General features: G+C 41.8%; 1 protein-coding gene across 1 annotated transcript; it reads right to left on the bottom strand.

The window, feature by feature from the left end:
* Positions 1 to 250: 250 nt before the first annotated feature.
* LOC148727020 (uncharacterized) lies at positions 251 to 1,710 on the bottom strand. The gene is made up of 2 exons (XM_088727283.1): positions 1,382 to 1,710; positions 251 to 781 (listed from the first exon to the last, which is right to left on the bottom strand). The coding sequence occupies exons 1-2, from the start codon at positions 1,559 to 1,561 to the stop codon at positions 251 to 253; spliced, it is 711 nt and encodes a 236-aa protein (XP_088583409.1). The 5' UTR covers positions 1,562 to 1,710.
* Between the last annotated feature and the right edge of the window lie 8,102 nt (positions 1,711 to 9,812).

Genomic DNA, 9,812 nt, shown 5'->3' with positions numbered 1-9,812 from the left:
CTGTAGGGAAAACACAGGACAGGAAATCTGGGACGGGCCAGGCACCACTTACGTACCCCGCCAGGACTTCTTGGAAACAGCAAATAGATGGACATAATAAATACGATAAATAAATTGATTGCAGTAAATAGTAACTAGAACTACAATAGTTATAAACTAGCAAAAAAGCACAAAATAATCGCAAACTAATGACAAGAAAAGCTCTTTCAGCTAAGCAAGAATAAACTGTAAACTAGCCTAAAGTATACCCTCAGAGCAAAAGCGATTTTGAAACGCTTAAACGATCTTTAATTGTATGTTTAATGTATCTTTTCTTCGAGGAAGGACACCTCCACCCAGCATGCATATCCCATAAATCGCCCGGTATGCGCCTGCAAGCGGGGTTCGACGCTGCACCAGACCTCATACTATGTGTGCCGTACTTTGAAACGTCGTCAACAAAGGGCCGGATGTACTTCTTGAATTCCTCTCTAAGAGTAGAATTAGACACGCCCTTGCTAGCGTGGAAATACTCGCCAGATTTGGACTTCACAATACGACGAACAAGCGGAAGCGATGAATTAGACTGCGACAAAACCTGGATAATTCGTTCAGTAATGGAAACTGGGCACGTAGATTTCCCAGACCTGGCAAGATAAGAGGTGTGACCCTCCCGATACTGGTCATTTTTTCGCTTAGAGACATAAATAGACATATGGTCAGCATTAATGGTCACATCCTTAAGGCAAAAACTGTTAATTTCATCAATACGAAAAAACCCATAGAAACCAACTAACAATATGTATATGAGAACGATCCTTCGCAGTAAAGCACTATTTGAGCAATAGTGAAAATCAGACCTGAAAAAAATTTCAGGCCTGTACGGGATTCGAACCACTGACCTCTGCGATACTAGTGCAGCGCTCTACCAATTGAGCTAACAAGCCAACTGGGAGCAGGCCATCAAATTAATTCGATATAAACCCGTAGATGATAAATCAAACAACAACAAACATATGAAACATATGTGTGAACTGCGGTTATGAGACGTATATGAGAACGATCCTTCGCAGTAAAGCACTATTTGAGCAATAGTGAAAATCAGACCTGAAAAAAAAATTTCAGGCCTGTACGGGATTCGAACCACTGACCTCTGCGATACTAGTGCAGCGCTCTACCAATTGAGCTAACAAGCCAACTGGGAGCAGGCCATCAAATTAATTCGATATAAACCCGTAGATGATAAATCAAACAACAACAAACATATGAAACATATGTGTGAACTGCGGTTATGAGACGTATATGAGAACGATCCTTCGCAGTAAAGCACTATTTGAGCAATAGTGAAAATCAGACCTGAAAAAAATTTCAGGCCTGTACGAAAAAAAATATGATATGATATGAAAAAAAAACGAAGAGTGGCAAGAGAATTACTCGCAACATAACATTCAGCAATTGCCTGCAGCGTGTCTATGGATAAAGGCTCCTTCGGGTTAACAGGACGCGCCAATTTTCTTTTCGCGCCCTCAAGAGAAGATTTCACAAGGAGATGGTTGACTGGACATATTTCTAGCCCAGCCATAGAGTGGGCCCACTTAATGCCATAAACAACAGCTTCTATGGGGGAGACACCCGTATTGTTCGCAAGGCAAACGTTCGTAAGTTCTGTAATAAAAAGTGCAATGTGCAAGTGCTTCGCCGGAATGACAGGGACACCAATCTTCGAGGACGCCCATCCGCGCCATCTCAACCAGCCTGACTTGTACTCGGTTAAGGTGGACGGGGCCCTAGATCCCAACTGCCAATCAAGAAGGTCTGGAACCAAGCTGCGTAGTAATGGTCCTCCAAGGCTGCCACGTCGCTCCAAATCCCGGAAATTAGAACATCTGAAAAACAAAAACACAAGGTGAACGAAACGACAACGGAAAACTGAAAAAAGCAAGCTCATACAGAATGGCAATATCGGTGTAAGAGGATATTCCAAACTCGATGGTCGGCTGCGCGGCATAAGCTTACTCATACCTACTAAACTGCAAAGTGAATCCAGGTGCCACTACAGGCCAGGTGCCATTACAGGCCAGGTGCCATTACAGGCCAAACAAACGCGCCATCGGGCCGAACATTAGCCAACTTAGGCCTCAAGACACGCCAGATAACGCTAAAAACATACGCCAAATCAGGCTCTAAAATGCGCCAAAAAATCCAAATATGCGTGGCCAAAAAATATACCGGAAAAAGTGCACCGCCGGGCTCAAAAGGTATGCCACGAAGGCTAGACAACTCACCTAAAATCTAAACGCGAAGCTAACATTCTGAACTTCGGACAACGACGAAAAATAGAAGGTCGAGACTTATAGATCTGCTTCTGACCAGGACCCTCCAATAGTAGATCCTCGACTGCAGGCAGAACAAACACTTCCGCGACATACGAGCTAAACCAAGAAGACCCTTCAAGCAAGAAAGGCCAAAAATGAGCGGAGGGCCATTCGGGGATGATCAATGTCCCGCGGCCAAAGCAAGACATGAGATGACGGACAGAATCGACGATCAGACTAACTGGGGGACATATCCAGTTGTTTTCGGCGCTCCAATCTTGTGCCAATGCGTCGACCCCACTGCATCCGGGAGAGGCAAACTTCGAGTTAAACCGAGGGAGCTGAGCATTGTAATAGGTCGCGTAGCGGTCGAATGTATGAGGACCCCATTTAGCATCAAGGAGGCAGAAAACTGAAGGACTGACGCGCCAATCGTCCTTGTCGACGAATCGGCTAAGGAGATCAGCCCTCTCATTCTGCGACCTTGGAATCCACTGTGCTTCAAGGGTGATCCCGTTTGAAAAACAAAAATCAAAAATGCTCATAGCAACAGACTGGAGGTGCGCTTTGGAACTGCTAACAGAAACTATTCTCGCAGCGCCTTGATTGTTGGTGAAAACCTTTACTCTCTTCTGCAGCAGATTCTCCGCATAAGACAATAGAACATAATAAGTAGCTTTCAACTCGCGGTACGTGGAGCTCTGACCAAGATCTTCAGACGTGAACATGCCGCTAGCCATTACGCCGTCCAAGGAGGCCGAAAACCCGCCGAAGGCGACATCACTAGCATCAGAGAAAATAACCGTCGACGAATCAGGGGATGGACGAAGAGAATAGCCGTTAAACGAGTCGATATTGTTGTACCAAAATCTCAACTCCTCCAAAAGAGCCGCAGAAAACGAAAGGTGTGGTCCCACGCTGATAGTGATTCAATTGCCAGGTACATTTGTCTGGTTAGAAGACGTGAAATGGGCCCCACTGCCAAGGCTACAGAAATTATAGAACCGGCGATTCTGGCCAATCCTCGATACGAGGACGACGTATCTCCAATTACAGAGCCTAAAAGACTCTTAAGCTTTTCCACCTTCCTTTCAGGAATACGAAAAGACATAGTAATAGTGTTAATCACGAAACCCAGCCATTCGCCTACTTGCATGGGATGCCAATGAGATTTGCCTTCATTCACAAGGAGACCTGAGGAGTCGAGCACTTTCTTTTGGATAATGGCAGCTGCTGAGGCGGAACACTTATCCGGTAGACTTCCGAGCCCATCGTCGAGATAAATAAAGCTATCGTGACCCATAGAGCGCCAGCGACAGACTAACGGACGCAACAATTTGGTGAAGCAAAAACAGGCGCTGCTAAGGCCGAAGGGCAAAAACTACGAAGGTAAAATATCTTGGCACTCTGTTGAACTGCCAAGGAAAACCGAGATACCGCTGATGCTCCAAGCGGATATCAACATGATGATATCCGGACTTAAGGTCCCATGTAAAGAACCAGTGCCCCTCCTCGAGGACTTGAGATAGGGAGCGAAGATCCTCATACTTAAATTTAAACCTCACAAGGGAGCTGTTAACGTGCCTGAGATCGATAACTAAGCGCAGCTTCTTCCCTTTAGCAACTGACAAGGGGTTAACGCAAAATGGCGGAACACCGTGCTCAATAATGCAACCGTTGGCTAAAATCTCCGAGATGGCTTGTGTCACAAATTCAGAATGCTGAAAGGCCAATCTATTATTAGCCAAAAAACACGAGGGTGGATATTCCGCGAAAGGAAGCCTGTACCCACGCCTGATGGTGTCAAGCACAAAATCAGGACCATTCAAGGTACTCTTCCAAAATTCAATGGAGGCGCTCAAACGACCCTTGAGACCGCTCCCATTGCTTTTAACATTAAAATCGTCATAACTACCCAAAAAAAGGAAGAAAAATCGAACTCAACTGAATGCTGAAGAACGTTCTCTGAGCTTGAATCCACGTCTAGTCAAGAATGGCGCGAGTCACTCTTTGGTGCAACAGACGGCTTAGAACAGAAGGCGCTCAAATGGCCAAACTCCCCGCACTATAAGATAAACAACGCCAAATTAAAGTTCTGTATACGATGGCGTTCACAACCCGAAGGATGAATACCAGTTAACCTCAGACTTATATACCACTATGCAAATAACTACACACAAGAGACATACCGGAATGCGTACTTAGCGAGGACCACATTCCATACAGAACGTGCAGAAAACAAATATCTGCTAAACTTCGTAACGCAGATATTTATATATGCTCGGTAGTATCTATAAAGGATTTGCCATGAAGCTCGGAGCGTTTATGTTTCTTCCCAGAAGTAAGCCCTTTTCTTTGTGATAACTTCATTTTTCAAACGTATTTTAAACAAACTTCTTTGTGGCTCGAGAACTCTATCACACAATCTATTTTAAGAGCGAAAATTAAAACTGTCCTGTTCTAAATCTGCCACACGATCAAACTCATCAGTAAGACAGACTCGAGTTGAAATTGAATAATAATCTAAAGCGAAACTCCGGTGCAATTTGCAACCGTACGGAGTTACGTTTGTCCGTGTGCGTGCATTTGCGTTTCTTTCAGGGATCAGTGAAATCTTCATTACCTCAAACTGAAACAAAGAGTCTTCTGTTAATTGGTATTTAATACGTGCCTCCATGGATTTATTTGTCTTTCTCACACCTAGCTCCCGCTAATATTTTTTCTCAATTTCCTTCTTTCTTTAAGCTCGGAAAATCTCGTAAGTCTTTGGACAAGGCGAGGAAACAATGTTTGTACGGCGTCAGCCATGCGTCTGAAATCTCAGAGATCGGGAGTGACTCATCACAAACAGTTTCCTCTATAAACATACATTACTTCATAGAAAGTGAGACGTGCGGATTTTAACTCACGAGTAGCAAAACATGGGGAATAAAGCGATTTGTTTCTTTCAGTAAATACACAGAAGCTGTTTGCACATCAAGTGGCTATTCTTCAATATGAATTTTTTCAACACAGGTTCTGATTTGGCTTGCAACATCGTGCTTCATCAGAGTAAAGATGCACGGAGTAACAGAGTCAGACGGACAATGGCCGACTAATTCGCAGACTTCCCGCTGGCATTTTTGTTTTCTATTTTATTGACCCACAACTCTGGCATGACCTGTTAATAAACATTCAAACGAGATCTTGGCTTCGATTAATACAGAACAACCATAGGTAACAGCCCAAATAACACGGAATTCGAATCGAGTTATTCATAAAAACACCGAGCCGGCTAATAACATTAAGAGAAATAAACAGAGGTTTGAAAACATGCCAGGTACCGAAGTTGACGAAATTGTAATGTGGGCGGAAACGAAAAACGCCGAAGAAAGAAATGCCCGAAAATAGACTGACCAAGCTCTTGAAGATCTTTATGCTTTGAGATTGTGATAAGCTTAAATACGGAACAAAACCTCAAGCTGGCAGCTAACATTCGTACAATATATACAGTTTCGTGTTTCGAAACAAAACGAAACAGGAATAATGGAAAACCTGCTGACCTACCGAACTGTTTCAGTTTGTGAGCTATTTCAGCTTGTGAGCTATTTCAGCTTATGATCTTTGATAGCTTCACATTTTGACACCTTTAGTCTTAGTTAACCGAACCAATTATTTGAACCATTCTTACTGGGATCATGATTAGCTTATTACAGCGTGCTTAATGAGAGTACAGATACACGCTCACGCCACCTCTCTTCGTCTGGAAAGTAAAAGTTTGTTTTTAAAAATTATACGCATGCGTGGCGAAAGTGCATTTTCATTATTGCAAAACAAAATAAAGAAGCCTCGACTGTATTCTGTTCTACAGTAAAGCAGATAGGAAGCGGCTAGAACATGAAAGATATAGGGAAAACACTCGATTACGTCTCTTTTTCTCCCTACACTTCTTCTTTCATGCTCGAGCCGCTTCCTACCTGCTTTACAACAAAACAGAGGACAATCGAGGCTTCTTTATTCGTAAACTGGCAAAATCTCTCACACTTCCGTATAACGAGGCATCACTATAACTGGGCTAAACCTTAATTACATGAGCGAGCGCAGCAAACAAGTCACTTTTTGCAACGAGTGAATGTGAATTCGTACACTGCAGCAAATCACAAGTTTTTATCTCTTTTTTTTTTAATAATTACATGCAATGCTTCAAGATCTGCGAATCAACTTAAAGACCGAGTTTTGGGGAAAAACTTGACCACCCACTCAGCTTTAGGTGCCCCTTAGCTTTAGCCCAAGTTTAGCCCTTTAGAAAGTTTCTAAAGAAGGAACAATTATCAGCAGCTGGCGATATGGAGTATTCATGCATATAACAGAAATTGCAAAAATCAATCCAAAAATAATTTTTCATGCTTCTTCTTTTAGGTATTTTGGTGCTTCTCTAGAAAGCAGCAAGTGTTACTGGTAAGTGTTAGAGTGCATCAATTCATGTATTTCCAATATAATTATCCTAGAGAACTGTTGGAAGCATTTTGGGTCCAATCAAGGTTCCAATATGAAAATTTAATCTTTCAAATTTAGAAGCACAAGGTCGCACAGCCCATAAGGTTGTGCGCGCGTACATCAGTGCGTCCCGCCTGAGTCAGCCTAGTCACGCTTAGTCACGCTCACAAATTCTAACTAAGTTTTTCGCATTCGACATATTGGATGGATGTCAAAGTACAGAAGCAAGTGGGTTTGCGTCAGCTTAATATTAATATATCACTTTTCTGTCGCATTTTCACGATACTAGGATGGGAAGGGTTAGTGATTAGTCTCATTAGAGCAGAAAGCTTAGGAAGAAACCTTGACTGTAGTCTGCAGTTCCTTTCAATCTCTTGACTTTACCCTCTTCGTGTGATTATGTGATAAAATACTAAGTTTTTAATTAAGAATTGGCATTTGTTGGAATAGTCTCTAAGTTAGCTGAAAACGAACCTGTTAGGTAGAAAACGTACAAGCGCGTGAGGATTTCGCGGAAACCTATTCACAGCAGCATTATAATCCACGTGAATTTTTGCGGTGGGTTAGGATTTTTTGGTGAAGTTCAACTTGTTTAACTGAAAATGTTATGTAATGGGGCAAAGCCTAATCAAAAGTGACAACTAACGACGAAACCCGTTTAAACTGGATAAGAGAAACATGGGAAAATTCTCAGAGCATAGGACTGATTGGCAATCTCAGTTAAATAAGACAAACTTTTTTATATTTCTCTCACTTATGAAATGCGTCTTCCCTACGAACGAAATGAAGCTATTTTCAATGAACCAACGCAAAAAAATGTTCAGGTCCATCCATTCATTCGGGGTTCTACTAGTCGTCGCAAGAGCTGGCGGTATCTTGCAGACTGAACCACTATTTGAAGTCGTCCTTCTTAAACATTAGGGAGCTTAAACAACCACGACGAAAGGGACGACGACAACATCAAGTAATCGCGGAGGGTCTGGAAAGAGGACGTTTTTAGCGGGAAAATGAAACTTAAGCTGTGAAGTTGCTCAAGGACGACGACGTCTGAAATCTTGTTTATTCTCGCTTCGTCAGTTGAAGAAATGACATCGTTCATAGACGTCCAAAACCTTCTTCTTCTCACTCATGGATCAAATTTCCACATATATATCGAAAGTTCGCGAGTAGGTTATTCAATTCTTGAACATCAAAAGTCCAAGGAATTATTAAGCTTCAGCTTTATTTACAATAATTTACGCAACAAACATATGAAATACATATATATCAACTGCGGTTATGAAACGTATATGTGCACGATCCTTCGCAGTGAAGCACTATTTAAGCAATAGTGAAAATCAGACCTGAAAAAAATTCAGGCCTGTACGGGATTCGAACCACTGACCTCTGCGATACTAGTGCAGCGCTCTACCGATTGAGCTAACAAGCCAGCTGGGAGCAGGCCATCAAATTAATTCGATGCACTAGTATCGCAGAGGTCAGTGGTTCGAATCCCGTACAGGCCTGAATTTTTTTTCAGGACTGATTTTCACTATTGCTTAAATAGTGCTTCACTGCGAAGGATCGTGCACATATACGTTTCATAACCGCAGTTCATATATATGTATTTCATATGTTTGTTGTTTGATTTATCATCTACGGGTTTATGTCGAATTAATTTGATGGCCTGCTCCCAGTTGGCTTGTTAGCTCAATTGGTAGAGCGCTGCACTAGTATCGCAGAGGTCAGTGGTTCGAATCCCGTACAGGCCTGAATTTTTTTCAGGTCTGGTTTTCACTATTGCTTAAATAGTGCTTCACTGCGAAGGATCGTGCACATATACGTAAATAATTTACGCATCGCAAATTTTAAAATATTAAATTTTACGCAAGTTGTTTGAGATTTAAATTCAGTTCTAAGTGTTGCTGATATAAACAAACCTATTTTGCCGTGATGATAAATCAGATACAATGAATATATGAAGTTCATATATATTGAACTGCGGTATTAGATACGTATGATGCACGATCCTCGCAGTAGAGAGCGCTATTTATACAATAATAAATGATTTTTTTCAGGTCTGATTTTCGCTATTGCATAAATAGCGCTCTCTACTGCGAGGATCGTGCATCATACGTATATAATACCGCAGTTCAAAATGTATGAATCTCATATATTCATTGTGTCTGATTTATCATCACGGGTTTATCACAAATCAACTTAACGGGCTGCTCCCAGTTGGCTTGTTAGCTCAATTGGAAGAGCGCTGCACTAGTATCGCAGAGGTCAGTGGTTCGAATCCCGTACAGGCCTGATTTTTTTTTCAGGTCTGATTTTCGCTATTGCATAAATAGCGCTCTCTACTGCGAGGATCGTGCATCATACGTATCTAATACCGCAGTTCAAAATATATGAACTTCATATAATCATTGTATACGACGTAGCTTTATCAGCGCCCAAAGGTGCAGCATTTGGACAAGGAACTGGTCAGATATGGTTGGCTAACGTGCAATGTGTAGGAACGGAAACATCAATATCACAGCGTGATCACACAGGATGGGGAGTTCATAATCGCTACTGTGGGCATTATGAAGACGCTGGTGTAGTGTGCCAATCCAAAGGTACAGAAACAACACTAGCACTTTTTATTACTATCTTTACCAAGCGTTCTGATTAGTTCTTACTTGTAGACGTGTAGACTGTAGATGTAGACTGTATTTATTAATAAAAAATTGCAGTTATAAAACTGAATTGCGTCTCTTTACAAGTAAGAAATAAGAAATTATCTATAACTACTACTATAATCAAATTACAAAGACGACTACTCTTAAAATCACTTAAATGCTTCCCTCGCACTCTTAACAATGAATGAATTTCCAAATCTATTTGTCTTTACAAGAGGCGTGGCAAATCTCCTCTGCCTTCTCAGCTCATATGAAATAGAAACTGAGGGAGGGAGGCAGGAGGCTGGTAATCTTACTACGTGGATCATTAACAATAGACTTAAACAGATGTTCTGTTAAATTTTCCTGGTGGGCCTGATGGACTCGAGCCCTGCTAACT

The sequence above is a fragment of the Stylophora pistillata genome, chromosome 7 (assembly GCF_964205215.1).
Source record: "Stylophora pistillata chromosome 7, jaStyPist1.2, whole genome shotgun sequence".
Classification (NCBI taxonomy): domain Eukaryota; kingdom Metazoa; phylum Cnidaria; class Anthozoa; order Scleractinia; family Pocilloporidae; genus Stylophora; species Stylophora pistillata.
The sequence above is the reverse complement of the archived record's forward strand: the minus strand, read 5'-3'. Positions and strand labels throughout refer to the sequence as shown.

What these genes read in the sequence shown, in the direction of transcription:
- LOC148727020 (XM_088727283.1), bottom strand. Translation starts at nt 1,561, where the DNA reads ATGGCTGGGCTAGAAATATGTCCAGTCAACCATCTCCTTGTGAAATCT. An exon ending in CCACTCTTCGTTTTTTTTTC is followed by an intron (nt 782 to 1,381) that starts ATATCATATCAT and finishes GTTCTCATATAC; the next exon opens with ATATTGTTAGTTGGTTTCTA.